Source organism: Orcinus orca, chromosome 19 (assembly GCF_937001465.1).
Source record: "Orcinus orca chromosome 19, mOrcOrc1.1, whole genome shotgun sequence".
Taxonomy (NCBI): domain Eukaryota; kingdom Metazoa; phylum Chordata; class Mammalia; order Artiodactyla; family Delphinidae; genus Orcinus; species Orcinus orca.
The window spans coordinates 40,282,977-40,298,652 of NC_064577.1; the positions used below are offsets into that span (position 1 = coordinate 40,282,977).

The following is a 15,676-nucleotide window of genomic DNA, read 5'->3' on the forward strand; positions in this document are numbered from 1 at the left end:
CTGGAGTGGGGTCACTATGGCAACCTGGTGCCCTCACCCAGACTTCAGAAAAGGTAATGGGGGAGTTCAGAAAAATGGGGGACCAAAAGATGTCCTTTGGAGGAGTCACTAGACCTCTCTCTCTAGCCCTCAGGATAGGTATGGGGACGAGACACCTGACCTGCCCCTTCCTGTCTTCTGGCCTTCCTCCAGTCTGAATCCCAAGAGGCCCTCTCCAAGAAGCCTTTCCTTATTCCATCAGGCCCAGTTCAGAGGCACTCAAGACTGGATGTGCAAGTTGTAAAAAATAAAGGTCGGTATCAGTTCAGCCCCCTTTAAAGGCTCAAACAACTTTTCTACATCCTTTCTCCTCTCTGAATCCTCCTCAGCAACACAGTGAGGCAGATGTGGCAATCAGCTCCCTTTTCCAAGTATGAAAACTGAGGTTCAGATGCCTGCAGGGCCTCACTAAAGGCTCCCCAGGGAGGAAGCAGCAGAGCTAGGACCCAGGCCCTCGGACCTCTGCCTCCAAATATTAAGCGCTTTTCATGACTGTCCCTCCTGGAAAGGTTGGAGTCATAAGGGGATGACCCTCTGTCAGCTGAAGCATTTCAGGTGTTAGACCAAGTCCCCGCCCCTACCCCATTCCTTCCTTCCACCTCCTCCCTCCAGGGCAGGCTGACTGCTGAGGTTAAGAAACACTGGCAGCAACACAATGTGATTAGTTGTTTATTTCATTAAATGATTAACGAGGCTACATTGTTTCCCAAAGGGGTGTCCAATTTGTGGGGAAACAGCTGCAGAGGAGGAAGCTGGGTCTGACTCCTGCATCTGGGGTGAGGGGAAGGTCCCCTCCTTCCAGCCTGCAGGGGCCTTTGAGGATCTAGGAACAGCCCCATTCCCTCCTCTCACCCTTTGGGCTCCTCAGCCCAGAGGCACAGACCCCTCTGTAGAGGAAATAAAACGTCTGGCAACCCACACCTGCAGAGGGGACCAATATCTGTTCCCGGTGGTACTGGAAATGTATTATAAACTTTAGGGGTTCCTCCAGCTGATTTATCTTCCTAATTATGTTTGTTTTAGGCAAATACTGAAATGTGTTTGCATTCCCTGAGCATGGCAGGAGAGGGAGGTTGGGAGAAGAGAGGGGGTGCAAACACTCCGCACTTTGAGCCTGGTTTGTACCAAAGTTCAAAGTGGAGATGAGAAGCCACAGACAAAATCCCAAGACAGTGGTATATCAGGCCCCTGTGGGGGAAGGGTCAGGCCTCTGGGACCAGACTGAGGTCCACCTAGCTGAGCCCCAGCGCTCTCCAGCACCCTCAATCCAGGACTCAGTATCCTTGCAGAGGATGCTGGAGTCAGCCCCTAACCAGGTCTCAGTTTAAGAGGGTAGGGTGCCCGGTGCCTTTGAAGCTGTCCCAGAATCCTTGAGGAGATTGGCTGAGATGGACCAGGACAGGGTCTTGGAGGAAGAGGGAGGATAAGGAGTGTTTGATGAGGCAGGAGTGGGTGGGGATTTCCTTTCCTCTCAAGACTGGGCCCTGGCATAGGGAAGGGAGAAGCTATTTTATTTGTTTGTTTCTTTTTTGGCCACACTGCCTGGCATGCAGGATCTTAGTTACCTGACCAGGGACTGAACCCGTGCCCCCTGCAGTGGAAGCACAGAGTCTTAACCACTGAACCGCCAGGGAAGTCCCGAGGGAGACGCTATTTTAAATGACACATCACAGAGCCAAACCCCCTAGACACCCTCCCTGCGCCCCCCACCCCACCCCCACCCCAGCCCCCCATCACCTCATCCGGATAACCATCTATCCAAAAACCAAATCTGGTCCCTTCATTCTCTGCTTGAAATCCCTCATGCTGCCTCACATCCTCCGCATGAAGCCCTGGTTCCCTTGTGGGCCCTGCAGCGGCCTCCCTGTACCTTCCTAGCCTTGTCTTCCGCCCTCCCTGCCATGGCAGCCCCACTGGTGCCATGCTCTTCCTCATCTCCACGTGTTTGCACATGCTGTACCCTCTGCTCAGAGTGCCTTTCCCGCCCCTTCCCTGCCTGGCAAACTCCTCTTCAACCCTCAAGGACCTGGCTCAGAGGATGGGCTTCTGAGGCTGTAAGGAGCTTCCACAACCAGGGAACCATCACACCTGGGGTACCTCTCTTCCCCACCGGGCTGGCCTCCAGAGCACAGAGACTGGTCCTTTCAGAATCCCAAGCCAGTGTCTGGCACACAGTTGGTGCTCAGTACACATTTGCTGAATGAATGAGGGAAAGATGGGCTGTGAATTAGGTGGGGATCCCAGCAGATGGGAGGGTAAGGTCTGTGTTCTCTCCCAGAGTGTGTCTGAAGAACTGGCTGGGGCTGGGGGAGGGGAGAGCCACGGATGGTTCCTGGGGGAGAATGTCACCGAAAAGAGGCCAGTGGGATCAGAGCCAGGGAGGGAATACAGGACAATGTGAAACCAGACTCCGGAGAAAACAGACCAGCACTGTCTTTCCAGACAACAAGTGCTCTGGCCGGCCCCTCCACCGTCTTTCCTTCTGTAGGGGGTTGGGGAGGTGTGACCCTCAACTCACATCTTGTGCTCCCTCCAAAATCATCAAGGAGCTCAGGATGGAAAGAGGGAGAGAGCCCCTGCCCCAGCCTCCAAGGAGACCCCAGAATCAAACTACTGTTCCCTTGGGAAACCACTCTGTACAGGGTCACCCTGATGTGGAGGCTTTTGGTGCCCTCCCTATACCCACAGCTCCCAGGGCACCAGCAGATTCCACGTTGGGGCTGGACATGGTGAGCAAGCGGCCTGGACCACTTCAGCCGGATCCTTCCCACATTAGCAGGGGCCCCAGTTGGGCTGAGTAATGAATTGCACATCAGTCCACTTTAAAACCCCCTAACGGCTTTAGGATCGTCTGGCTCATTAACTGACATGAATATTCCCAAGATATCTCTCTCTCGCCTCTGGCTCCGAAAAGGACACTGCTGATCCAACCCATAGCTTTTTCCTCTGCTCCGTCTGTGGGCATCGACAGGGAAGTTCTTACTGAAGTCTAACTTTCCCTCCTGCTGCTAGAGACTGGTAGATTGTTTTCTTAGAAAGCAACAAAACTAAAGCCACAGTCGTTTTCCATGGACATGGGCTTTATTTGGGGACTCTTGGGGGAAGGGAGGGAGGGAGCTAAGACTGGTGGGTAAATTGGGGGAAAGGCTTCTCAACTTGCTTTTTAATTTAGTGCATGTTGCCTGGAGGTTAGGATGAGTGAGAACAGCTGTAGAAGTGAGAGGAGAGGAAGAGGGAAGGTCAGAGAATGGACACTTTCCTTGGGGAAGGAAGCCAGGACCAGGATATGGGAACTGAAGGTGGGGAGGGAAGGCACCCTTCATATACTGAGACTCAACCAAGGTCACCGCTTGATGCCAGCTTCCCCAACCCCCTGGCCCCATCCCAGCTCCCAGCCCAGATGCCTGTTCTGCTAGTTCCCTCAACTTGCCTTGGAGAGGAGCTGAATGAGAATGTGGGGAATGGCGGTACCCTTCTGCCTCCAGCTTCCCTGCCCAGGAGAACTGCTCACTCGCCCACCCTAAAGTCCCAGCCAGAGTCAGGAGGTCAGGAGGCTGGGGGCCAGCAGGGGGACAACTGTGCCTACACCTTCCCTCCTCAGTCTGCCCACGGGGCCCTTCACATGAGGTTGCAGCTCTTGGCTCTATCCTTGTGTATCTCGCCCTCGTTTCCGGTCCCATTCCCGTTTCCCCGGTCCGGCCGTCCTGCCAGCTGAGTAGATCGCTGAAGTCCCCGGCGTGAGTCAGTACGGCGCAGCTGCCTATGGCCCCGGCCGAGGGAGGCCACTGTGGCCACGTGGAAGACATCTCTGACGCTGCGCTCAGAGGACCGGGAGGAGCACTCCACGTAGGACACGGCCCCCACCTGCTTGGCCAGCACAGTGCCCTGGAAGGATGGAGTGAGTGGAGAGAGTTACAGGGCTTAGCCTGCAGCTCAGCAAGGGGCAAGGAAGCTGAGGGCAGGGGGTGGTCAAGGGATCAGGTCAGAGGCCAGGGCAAGGGATTAGCCAAATAGGGTGTTTTCAAATCAGAGGCTGAGAGGGGCAGAGGTGAGAGGTCTAGGCTGGGACTAGGTCAGAGATCAAGGGTCCCACCTGTTCATGTGTAACAGGGATAAGCCTCTGCTTGGACAGCTCCCTCAGTGTGGCCAGGTCGGTCCGCATGTCTAGTTTACAGCCAACCAGCACAACCTTGGCATTGGGGCAAAACTCCTGAGTCTCCCCTTGCCACTATTTGGAGGAAGAAAACAGAGTTATGCAGGGGTAGAAGGCAGCACAGGGTGAATCCTTGCTCACAGCATGCAGAAACCATGCACCTCTCTGGGCTCTCCCATGTAAGTAAGCAAGGAAGTGAGAGTGGTGGGCTTGGGCTGAAAGCAGGAAGGGTGTGGGAGAAGGGAAGGGAGGAGAGGGCAGGGGTGGGGCCCTGCTTCTACCTTAGTGGCCATGAATGGTCTGCCATCCCCTTTCCCAAATTTGCTCCTGGGAACAGACCAGTCCCGCCCTCCCTTCCCCTCCCTGGGAACTGGGGCTGCCTTAGCCGACTTCTGTCCATTCACCATGGGCTTTTCTCATGGAGATAGGGGCCTGGAGAGGAGACCACAGGGCTTTCCTGAGCTCCAGCAGCAGCATTCCTATCCCCTCCATCTGGGGCTCCCACACCCAAGGAGATGGGGAGGGTGGACGAGAAGTCCCTTGAGTACTCCTCCCTGTTGTCCCCCATCTCCCCCAGATGCCATATCCAGCTCTGAGGACTGATTTCCAGGAAGTCAGGGGGGGATTGGGGAGGGTGAGAGCTTCACACACACTCTCCCTGACGGCCATGCTCAGCTGTAATTCCCTCCTCCTGGCCCATGTGTTTTCTGGTCCCCCTCAGTCTAGCTGTCCTGCTTCCCTAGGCTCCCACCTTCTTGAGGACACTGTCCAGTGTTTCTGGTCGGCTAATGTCGAAGCAGATGAGCACAGCATCCGAATCAGGATAGGCCAGAGGCCGGACATTATCGTAGTAAGAGGAACCTGAGAGAAGACAGGGAGGGAGGGGACAGACGAGGGTCCTGAGTGTGCAGAAGGCCTGGAAGGGAATGGGAGACCTTAGCAATCCTGGTCAAGGGATTCTGAGCAGAGAATGGAAAAGAGCAGGTATTAATACCCATCAAGGAGTCTGTGTTTCTCCAAGGAAGGGAGTAGACAGAGGGGAGGTTAGATGGCAGAAAACAGCTCTCCACTTCCCTAGGGGGTTCTCTAAAAGTAATCATTCTTAATCTTTTCTGAGTCTTTGAGAAGCTCATGAAATCTCTCAACATTCTCACAAAATTTTGCATGCGCCTTCTGGGCTTTGACAGACATTTTCTAAAGCTCTCCAGGGGAGCCAAGTAAAAATTTAAAACAAAACAAAAAATTCCTCCCTTTTTGTAGGGGAAGGGGCAGGGGCAGAGCCCTTCCACCCTCCCGGGACTTGATCTCAGATTTCTATAGTTCAGTCTAGAGAAGCAGTTTCCTGCCCCCAAAAGAAATTCTAAATGTCTTTCCTAAACCCAGGCCTATCTCCTAAGAAACATGTTCCAAAATAAAAGCCATTCCTTCCCAACTTTCCCAGGTATGCAGAATCGAGCTGAGGGGATGGGATACTGGGCTTTCTCCTTCAGGACAAGGTTTCTATGTGTCTCTGAAAGCTCTGCCTAGTTTTCCTGGCTTTAAGCAGAAAATTAATTTTCCTTCCTCCTAGAATAGGATGGATGGGCTGGGTTGACCTGGAGCCTAAGGGTCTAGTCCAGGGAGGGAGCAGGGTGGGGGCCTTGGAAGTCAGGGTGACCCCGAGGGACTTGGCTACCTGAAGTGTCCCACATGTTGAGCTCAATGCGGCGCTTGTCGATCTCAAAGCTCGCGGTGTAGTTCTCAAACACAGTGGGGACATAACTCTGCAGACACGAATGGCTCAAGATGAGATCCTCCAGTGCTCACCCCAGACAAATGCCCTCCTCATTCCTACACCCCGTGCAGCCCAGCCCGAGGACACAAGTTGGTCCGGTGTTGGGCAAAGGGGAGATCCCGGGAGCAGCTGCCTCAGCGGAATCTCTGCTAGGCTCCCGGACCCCCTCCCGGTCCTTTCAGGCCCTAGTTCTTCCCCTCTCCAATGCCCAAGACCCCCGACATTCCCCTAGCGCCCCCTCCGGGATCCTCCGGTTCTCCCAAACCCCATTCATCTCACCCTGCTCCCCAATGCCTCCCACCCAAAACCTCTGCAGTCCTTTCAGAAACCCCAACGCTTTCCCCAGTCCTCCAAGCCCCTCTCTCTGATCCCTGGTTACCCCAGCACCCATTTCCGTCCGTCCCCCAGGCCCCAGTCACCCACCCCCGCGGCCTCAGCGCCCCCCTCCCAAGACGCCGGTTCCTCACCCCGGGGTAGGCGTCCTTGGCGAACACCTGCAGCAGCGCCGTCTTGCCGCACTCCGCGTCCCCCACCACCACGATCTTGCAGCGACCGCTCTGCCCCTCCATAGTCCCGGCTACGCGCCGGCCCCCCGCGCAGCCCCCCTCCCGGGCTCCGCTGCCGCCTCCCCCGCCGCTGCAGCTGCAGCCGCTCGGGCCGCCGACACCGGCATCTCTCGGGCCCGCGCCGAGCCCCCGCCCGGGGCCTCGGCCCCCCCTGCGCCCCGCCCCCAGCCCGGCGGCCGCGCCCCCGGCCCCGCCTCCCGCCCCGCACTGCCTGGGGGCGGGGCCCAGAGGAGCGGGGCGGAGCCCCGGGGAAACGGGGGCTCAGGAGAAGGGTTCTATCTAGCGCGCGGGTTTGGTCTAGTGGGCCCCTGCGGGTTTGGGAAGTGCTGAACCGGTTTATTAGACTGAGTTGACTTCCTTAGCGATGGGGGAGGGGCAGAGTTCGGGGAAAGTTCTGAGGGGTAGGGTGGGAGCTGCACAAGCGCGAGGCTTGGGCCTTCTGCGTACCACGCGTGAACGCCGGTGTGCTAGTGCGGACACGCGCGGGGGAAGCCATCCACTTTCTGAACAGAAGGGGGCGCGAGAAGGTAGGGGGAAAAAGGGCGTCTTTTTGGTTCGGTCTCCCTCCCCCACTCTAAAGTCCCGGCAGGGAGTCTTGGGGATGTATAGGCAAGGACTCCAACACACCCACCCGGACAATGGTGACGCCCTGGCTTTCCGTTACCATGGCAACGGACGGCCTGGCCTGGGGCTGCGGTGATTTAACCGCGGGCTCGGGCGATCAGGGAAGCAAGGACAGAGTTTCTCCAGCCAAGCGCAGGGTGGAAAGTTTTGGGGAAGCTGCGTCCTCTGGTGGATGCTTCGGGGAGACGGAGACGGGGACAAAGAAGAGGAAGATAGAACTGCCCAGGGTGACAGCCCTTCTGGAGCCAGAGACAAGCTCTAAAGTGATTTCAGGCTTGATTCGGAGTCTAACAATAATCAAACCTCTGTTTTGCATTTGCATAGCATCTTTTACCGTTTAAAAGCGCTTCTTTAAATAGAGGATACTCGATTTAATTTTATCTTTACCATGCACCTCTCTGGGCTCTCCCGTGTAAGTAAGCAAGGAGGTGAGAGTGGTGGGCTTGGGCTGAAAGCAGGAAGGGTGTGGGAGAAGGGAAGGGAGGAGAGGGCAGGGGTGGGGCCCTGCTTCTACCTCAGTGGCCATGAAGGGTCTGCCATCCCCTTTCCCAAATTTGCTCCTGGGAACAGACCAGTCCCGCCCTCCCTTCCCCTCCCTGGGAACTGGGGCTGCCTTAGCCGACTTCCGTCCATTCACCATGGGCTTTTCTCATGGAGATAGGGGCCTGGAGAGGAGACCACAGGGCTTTCCTGAGCTCCAGCAGCAGCATTCCTATCCCCTCCATCTGGGGCTCCCACACCCAAGGAGATGGGGAGGGTGGACGAGAAGTCCCTTGAGTACTCCTCCCTGTTGTCCCCCATCTCCCCCAGATGCCATATCCAGCTCTGAGGACTGATTTCCAGGAAGTCAGGGGGGGATTGGGGAGGGTGAGAGCTTCACACACACTCTCCCTGATGGCCATGCTCAGCTGTAATTCCCTCCTCCTGGCCCATGTGTTTTCTGGTCCCCGTCAGTCTAGCCGTCCTGCTTCCCTAGGCTCCCACCTTCTTGAGGACACTGTCCAGTGTTTCTGGTCGGCTAATGTCAAAGCAGATGAGCACAGCATCCGAAGATTAATTAGATTAATTAGAGCAAGCAACACCATCACCATTTTACAGAAAGGACAATTGAAGTACAGAGCTTTAACAAAGTCAGATGGCTCGGTCACCCTGCTCCAAGTTTGCCACTGCAAGCAAAGAATGGGTCTCATATGGGTCGTGTCAGAGCCTGAGGAACAACTCGGTTGGGTTCCGCTCCACAGGTGGCTGGCTCCCCACATCTGATGTAAGCTCAGGTTTTGGGATCGTCCTTCAGACTGTCCCTTAATATATTTTTAGCTTAATTATTATGAATAAATAAGTAAATTAACTCGCAGTCTTCATGATCCCAAGAAGGACCTCGCGTGGGCCCGTACCCAATAAGCGCCTCCTCTCCACTTCTCGCGCTCGCGCCGCACCTGCACGGTGGCCCTGGCCCTTTAAGTCCGCGCTCGAGGCCCCGCCCCCGTCCCGGCGCCCCGCCCCGCCCGCTCCGAGTCGGCAGCCTTAGCAAGTCCTGACTCGCGCCCCGCCTTCCCCAGCGGTGCACTCTCGGTCCAGCTGTGCGCGCACGTCGAGCGTCCCAGCCATGTCCGCCGAGAGAGAGGTAGCCGAGGCGGCCACCGTGGTGGCGGTGGCCGAGGCAGAGGCTGGAGAAGATGCCTCTTCGCAGCTCCCGAAGGCGGAGGAGGCAGCCGGCGACGCCCAGCCACCCGCAGCCTCTGAGGGGCCCGTCGCCCCTTCGCCGCCGCCGCTGCGCTGCCTGGTGCTCACCGGCTTCGGTGGCTACGACAAGGTGAAGTTGCAGACCCGGCCGGCCGCTCCCCCGGCCCCCGGGACCGGCCAGCTGACGCTGCGCGTCAAGGCCTGCGGGCTCAACTTCGCCGACCTTATGGCCCGGCAGGGGCTGTACGACCGGCTGCCGCCGCTGCCCCTCACTCCAGGCATGGAGGGCGCGGGCGTGGTGATCGCTGTGGGAGAGGGAGTTAACGACCGCAAGGTGAGCGGGCCAGTGCAGGGCAGGGCAGGGAGAGGCTGCGCGGGCCACGGGGCAGTGGGGCACGAGTGGGCGGGCGCCATAGGTGTGGCAGAGCCGGGGAAAACTGGCACGAACCCGGGTAGACGGGCATGGAAGACGTAGGAAAGGAGCCTGTGCTCTGAGGCTCCTGGAAAACTGGATTTATATTTGGGGGTGGGAGGTTGAGATGAAGTAATTGCTCCCTCCCCAAACATTTTAATTGTGGCCGCCGCCCCGAAACGGTGCTGGTGCTGGGTGGGTGGGGAAACAATAAGGAGCCTATGCGCATGCGCACAATGACCTTTAAGGCCCCCTCCCACCACCCGTGAAACCTATCCTGTACCCCTGCCCACTAAACACTCCGCGGGTAATTGTGGTCAGTGACTCTGAGTGACGGTCGGTACCTTTTTCCCGCGAGGGAGCCTGAAGAGCTATATAGTCGGGGTTGGGCGGGGGCTCAGGGCCGTGCCAGAGCCCTAGTCACATGCAGCCCCGTGGTCTGTGGGGGTGTGAGGCGGCCCCTCCCAGAGCAGGGCCTTAGAGACAGGCACGCCCATCATGGAGGAGAGGGAGTCTGCCACCCCTTCCTCCCGCGCACCGGCCTTATACTGCCAGTCTGATCGGGGGTGGGTGGGGGTGAGAGTGGGGACGGGGTGGGGTGGGGTGGGGGGCGAGGTTGGGTGTCTGGATCTTTGTCTTGGGCTCTCTGTCTCCCGTGACTGCACTGTCTCCTCCTCCGGTGACTCAGCCAGCGGACCACGACCCCGGGCTGCCCTTGGGAACTTTGGGCGGAACCCACCTCTGTCTTCTCGTAGAGGACCCTCTACTGAGAAACCGGGCCGGTGCCCATTTGGGCTGGGGAGGGGGGTGTGGCACCGGGAGCAGGTTGGCCCAGCTCTGCCGGTCTGTGACTCCTTTTTGTTTATCATTAATCTTGGCGACAGCCCCAGGCACCGGAGAGTTTCAAATGGTCAACTTTTTGAGAGACTTGGGGTGAGGCCTTTGCACGTCATTTGTTTAGGGGTTTCTTTTCAAATCTGGCCCCTGCAAGAGAGACTAATCAAATGCAGACTTTCTTCTTGCCAGACCTGCGGGTCCCAGAGCTCAGAGCTGGAATTTTTGGATTTATTGTACAGGCATACGTCTTCTTCCTCCTTAAAGGGCTTCTCTGTGGAATCAGCTCTGGCCCCACCCTTTCCACTGACTTCTAAATAATCCTACTCTAAGAAGGTGCTAAGAAGAATTTTTTTTTTTTTTTTTTTGGTTGGGGGAGTAATAGTTCATGTTACTGCTGAAGGCCAACCACCTAACCTCTTCTCCCCACACTTTCCGCTTCGTAAATACAGGATATCCTGTCCAGGGTAAGAATATGATGTAAGAGGCTGGATTCGGAGGGGAGAGCCCCCGCTCCCTCCTGATATCTGGGCTGGGGAAGGGTCATGGGCCTGCCCTGTAATGGGCTGAGGGGTGAGCATTAGCCTGGGTAAGTGGACCTTGTTCTGGGCCAAATCTGCGACTGGCCACCACCTGGACTGACCACTACACTTTCCCCAGCTCTCCTGGGTTATTTCTGAGTCCACTAGTCCTGAGTCCTGGGGTGGGATGCTTCCATTGCTCAGACCTCGTCTCAGGCCAGTGCTTGCAGAGAAGGGTCCTACTCTGCCCTCAGTACTCCTCCTCAATGGAGTGTGGACATGAAAAAGGGTATGTGTGGGAGTCCCATCCCCCTGCCCCATGGATCCCAAGTCTCGTTAATGTACAGAATTCCCATCATTCCTGGCAGGGACCAAGACAGACTCGGATTGTCCTGGAACAGCACCCACACCTCCCTCTCCATGCTCTTCAGAGGACCATGAGAGGCCTTCCTCTGGAGACTGACCCCTTTCCCCTATCCTCCCCTTGACCCCAGTTGTTAAACTGGAGGGGAAGGTTCTGCTTCCTTTGCTCCCTTTCCCTCCTGCAAGGAGGCTCTTGTGCAGGTGGCTGAGGGTATGGGGAAGGGGAGGGGGGATGCCTTTTCCTGGTAGGTGGGATTGTGTGGCTCTCCTTGGCCATCACTCCTCCCCCCAGTCTCTGGGTGAAGCTTCTTTCTGAGCCCCCAGTGGCGGCTCAGATCCTTCTCCTGAGGTAACAGCCCTAACTGCTCAGAGGCCTTTACCTGCACTTTGGTCTGGCCCTTACAGCATACGGCCCTCTTCCTTCAGTTAATGGATTGGTGACCTCCCCTCCTTGCTTCTGATATTGTCATCATTGTTGTCCTTATTATCAGCTAACACTACGAAGTTCTTACTATGTGTCAGACATTAGGCTAAAAACCACTGATTTTTTGCTACTTAATCCTCATTAACTGCCCTGTTTTACAGATAGGAAAACTGGGGCTCAAAAAGGTTAGATAATTTTTATTTGCCCAAGGTCATAGTGTCAGTAAACAGTGGAGCCCATTTTTTTTTTAAACCTAAGCAGTTTGGTCTCTTCAATATTTCATGCTGCCCTAACTGTAAGCTTCTTGCATTCAGGGATCTTACACAATAATAAAGTGTAAGATCTGTAAAATGGAGATAAGGATAGTATCTTCCTCAGGGGGCTGACGTGAGGATTGAGCGTTTATATGTAGAGCACTTACAATAGGGCCTGGCCTTGATAAGCAGTCAATAAAGATAAGTTGTTATTGATGATATTATTATTACTATTGTTATTATTATAACCATTACCACGAGTACTGCTGCTGCTTGTACTATTACTTCATTGCCAGGAAGAGGGCCTTGTGCATAGTAGAAGGTCATAAATTACCAGTGGGTGAATGAATGAGTGAATGAATGATGCTCTTTTTCCATTCTTTTTTTTAATTTTTTTAATTAAAGTATAGTTGATCTACAATGTTGTGTTAGTTTCTGCTGTACAGCAAAGTGAATCAGTTTCTTTTTCCATTTTTCAAGGTCGGGGACCGGGTGATGGTGTTGATCCGGTCAGGCATGTGGCAGGAGGAGGTGACTGTGCCTTCGGCCCAGACCTTCCTAATGCCTGAGGCCATGACCTTTGAAGAAGCTGCTGCGTTGCTGGTCAATTATATCACAGCCTACATGGTCCTCTTTGACTTTGGCAACCTACGGCCTGGCCACAGCGTCTTGGTACACATGGCTGCAGGTGACAGGCACCCTCCATTTATCCCTTTTCCTTACCCCACCCAGATCTCCTTCCGGGCCTCTTCCCTGCTGCTTGTCTGGACTGTTGTCATGGCAACACTAGCTGCCTCGGCCTATGGTGCCCAGAGGCCTCTGCAGTGTTGTTGCCGTGGTAGCATTCAGCCACCAGGTCCAGCCTGGTGTGCTACCCATAGCAACGTGCCCTTGCCCAGCACCCCCTCCTTCCCAGCCACCTTCCCCCCAATTCTCAATCTTGGAAATTAGACATGGAATGATGGGAGAGAAAGCCTCAAGATGAGCCCAGGCAAAATGAAGGTGATGGGCTGGATCCTTGAGAGGTGAGAATAGAGAGTGGTGGCTGGACGACTCTATATCCCCCCTTTATGAAAGTGTCTTGCTTTAGGGGGTGTGGGTATGGCTGCCGTGCAGCTGTGCCGTACAGTAGAGAACGTGATGGTGTTCGGAACGGCCTCAGCCGGCAAGCATGAGGTGCTGAAGGAGAGCGGAGTCACACACCCCATCGACTACCACACGACTGACTACGTAGAGGAGATCAAGAAGATCTCTCCCAAAGGTGGGGTCAGGGAGTGGGAAGGGCTAGGATGGCATGGGACAGGGAGGGGCGTCTCCAGATCTGTGAATCCTAATGCTCTTCCTGGGCCCCCTACTTTCTGACAGGAGTGGACATCGTCCTGGACCCTCTGGGCGGGTCAGATACGGCCAAGGGCTACAACCTCCTCAAACCCATGGGCAAAGTAGTCACTTATGGTGAGTTGGTGGGCCGGGCTGGAGGGGGAGTTAGGGGAAGCAGGGTGGGGTCTGAGGGGTAGGATATAGGGGCCCGGGGCATTTGAATGCAGAACGGACAGAGACTCCGGCGCTCTGTGGGAAGCATCACGGTTAGCCTGGTGCTGGATGTTGCATTCACATCGCTCCCTCCTGGGTGTAGCTACTCGCCTTCTCATTCATGAGTCATAGCAAGTTCTGTGTTCTCTCTGTGTTCTTGTTTGGGGATTATTCCTGATGCAGTGTCAACCAGTCTGCCTTCCTCTGTCCTACCTCCTGGGCTTCTTGGGCAAGTTGCATTTCCATTTAAAAAACTACTTCACACCAAAAATAAACAAGTATATAAAGCTTAGAGCAATCTTTGAGTCGGCTAGAGTCCATCTGGGCCAGGTAGCCAGCAGGTGGGAGGTGCTCCTGTCACTCCCGGGTGCCGGTATGGATAATTGTAAGGGGCCCGCGGGGGGCAGATGAGCTTGGATCCAGGCACACAGGGATGTGCCTGGCACCTGGATTCACAGGATGTGTCTCCTCGTCCCTCAGGAATGGCCAACTTGCTAACGGGCCCCAAGCGGAACCTGATGGCCGTGGCGCGCACATGGTGGAATCAGTTCAGTGTGACAGCTCTGCAGCTGCTGCCGGCCAACCGAGCCGTGTGTGGCTTCCACCTGGGCTACCTGGAGGGCGAGACGGAGCTGGTCAGCGGTGTGGTGGCCCGCCTCGTGGCTCTGTACAACCAGGGCCACATCAAACCCCACATCGACTCCGTGTGGCCCTTCGAGAAGGTGAGTGTGATGGCCCTGCAGGGAGGGCCTGGATAGGAGCCGTGAAGGCTGGGGTCCCTAGGGGAGGAGTCGTGGGAGAAGGAGGGCTGACTCCTTTAGGCCAGCTCCCTGGATGGGCCGAATGGCGCTGGGAGCAGAGTCTTGTCTTCCTCTCCAGGTGGCGGATGCCATGAGGCAGATGCAGGAGAAGAGGAACGTGGGCAAAGTCCTCCTGGTGCCTGGGCCGGAGAAGGAGAACTAGGCAGGGGGCTGGGAGACCCTCAGGGCCCGGGGAAGAGAGAAGCTGGGAAGCCATGTGCTGTTGGCCACCAGACCCTCGCGGTTCATCCTCTATCACAATGCGCTGCCCTCTTTCCCCCCAAGGTCTCTGCGGTGATGTCCTCTCCCCTGTCCTGTTCTTCCTCTTTAGTCAGGGCTTCCCCCTCCCCGCTTCCTGCCCTCTGAAGAGGTTGGGAAGTGACCACTTGGATGTCTGGGCCCTGCCAAGGGGACAGGGAGGGTCAGAGAGAGGCCGGCCACTTCCTGCCCCCACCCTTTCCCCGGGCCTCGCTGTGCTGCTTTTGTGCCAAGGTTAGCCAATCCCTTCCCGTCTTGTTCCCTGTGCTTCCGCCTCCGCCTCGTCTGCCCTCCTGCCCCCGCCCCACACCTCCCCAAAGAATCGAAATGCCAGCTCAGGATATGGGGCCAATCTGTGTGAGTCCAGCATGTCCCTGTGTTGCCCTAGTGTCCCTTCAACCCGGGCCAGCCAGCGCCCACCTTGTTGTAAGGCCTCGTCCTCTTGTCCCCAATTTCTCGAGCACAATCGGCTTCTCCCACCTCCAGGGGTTCTGCCACTCTCCAGCAGGGGTGCCCCTTCCAGCAGGGGCGGGAGTCAGACCTGCTGCCCTAGGTCACCACTCTATGGGAGGGACACGGAGCCCCCTCCTCTTCACTGAGTTCTCTGGATTTGTTCTCAGTGCCTTAGCAATGGAAAGCTTGCTTGTGTGTGTAGGGGTCCCTGCCTCACACCTCCTGCCCCCGTCCTCCCCAGTGCCTTCCTTGTTCTGCTGGAGCTGGGGTTTCGCTGCTCCCCAGTCCCATAGCACTGCCAAAAATCTGTGTGTGTGCCAGTGTGTGGGGGGCCAGCCCCTAGCCTCCGGGGGCCTGTGCCATGTCCTGTCTTCTGGGGCTGTCATTTCTCTATGGTGGTTGAGGCGGAAGAGGCGGGGAAGCTTTTTCAGCCTTGCAGCTAAGTGTGCCACTTACCAGCCAGAGCTCTGAGAGGCGATGCCATCTGCCTCTTGTTCTGGGACCAAAGTAAAAATCGAAGCACGTTCCCCATGTAGTCACGGAGGCCCACTGTCTCCTCAGAGCAGGGAGGCAGCTTTTCAGACTCAGCCCCAAACTTTGTTTACAGGGGTGGGGAGATGGAACAGGGGGTCAAAGCGGAGGTTTAGGACCTGGGCCACTGGAACCAAAGTGGGGACTTCCCGGGGCTAGGGGTGTAAGTCCCTCTGCCCTTGGATCTGGAATTAGGGCGGGTGATTGCCCAAGCCACTGCCATTGGGAGGTGGGGGGAGGGGCTCAGCCTCTTCATCTGAACGAGGCCTAAATGTGTGAAGTGCGATTTTCACTTTTGTGTACCCACCCCGTTATGGTTACCGAAGCTGCCTTTGTGTTTGTGTCAATAAAAAGCCAAACCCTGGGTGCTGGATGTTGCCTCTGATAGTGGACGGGAAGGGGAGCTTGTGGAAGGCCAGTGCTGCTAGTGGAAGGCTAGGGTTTCTCCCTCCCC

At 56.3% G+C, this 15,676-nt stretch overlaps 2 protein-coding genes across 3 annotated transcripts; one reads left to right on the plus strand and one right to left on the minus strand.

Moving 5' to 3' along the window:
- Positions 1-3,101: 3,101 nt before the first annotated feature.
- On the minus strand, positions 3,102-6,685 carry RND2 (Rho family GTPase 2). Of its 2 annotated transcripts, XM_004282853.4 has the most exons (5): positions 6,434-6,685; positions 5,868-5,955; positions 4,944-5,053; positions 4,133-4,267; positions 3,102-3,924 (listed from the first exon to the last, which is right to left on the minus strand). In XM_004282853.4, the coding sequence occupies exons 1-5, from the start codon at positions 6,533-6,535 to the stop codon at positions 3,658-3,660; spliced, it is 702 nt and encodes a 233-aa protein (XP_004282901.1). In that variant the 5' UTR covers positions 6,536-6,685; the 3' UTR covers positions 3,102-3,657. The 2 variants fall into 2 exon arrangements, with proteins under 2 accessions (XP_004282901.1, XP_033266946.1); XM_033411055.2 differs by lacking the exon at positions 4,133-4,267 and having other exon boundaries at positions 6,434-6,593.
- A 1,994-nt stretch (positions 6,686-8,679) lies between these two features.
- Positions 8,680-15,586, plus strand: VAT1 (vesicle amine transport 1). Its single transcript, XM_004282852.4, has 6 exons — positions 8,680-9,173; positions 12,128-12,335; positions 12,738-12,908; positions 13,013-13,102; positions 13,661-13,902; positions 14,060-15,586. The coding sequence occupies exons 1-6, from the start codon at positions 8,763-8,765 to the stop codon at positions 14,141-14,143; spliced, it is 1,206 nt and encodes a 401-aa protein (XP_004282900.1). The 5' UTR covers positions 8,680-8,762; the 3' UTR covers positions 14,144-15,586.
- The last annotated feature ends 90 nt before the right edge of the window (positions 15,587-15,676 follow it).

Bases quoted from the DNA above. Each gene is read 5' to 3' on its own strand.
- RND2 (XM_004282853.4), bottom strand. From the start codon at position 6,535: ATGGAGGGGCAGAGCGGTCGCTGCAAGATCGTGGTGGTGGGGGACGCG. The intron at 5,054-5,867 runs GTAGCCAAGTCC...GTCTTCTCTCAG, and splicing joins CAACATGTGGGACACTTCAG to GTTCCTCTTACTACGATAAT. The intron at 3,925-4,132 runs GTGGGACCCTTG...CCATCCTTCCAG, and splicing joins TCCCTGTTACACATGAACAG to GGCACTGTGCTGGCCAAGCA.
- VAT1 (XM_004282852.4), top strand. From the start codon at position 8,763: ATGTCCGCCGAGAGAGAGGTAGCCGAGGCGGCCACCGTGGTGGCGGTG. The intron at 12,909-13,012 runs GTGGGGTCAGGG...ACTTTCTGACAG, and splicing joins CAAGAAGATCTCTCCCAAAG to GAGTGGACATCGTCCTGGAC. The intron at 13,103-13,660 runs GTGAGTTGGTGG...CTCGTCCCTCAG, and splicing joins GGGCAAAGTAGTCACTTATG to GAATGGCCAACTTGCTAACG.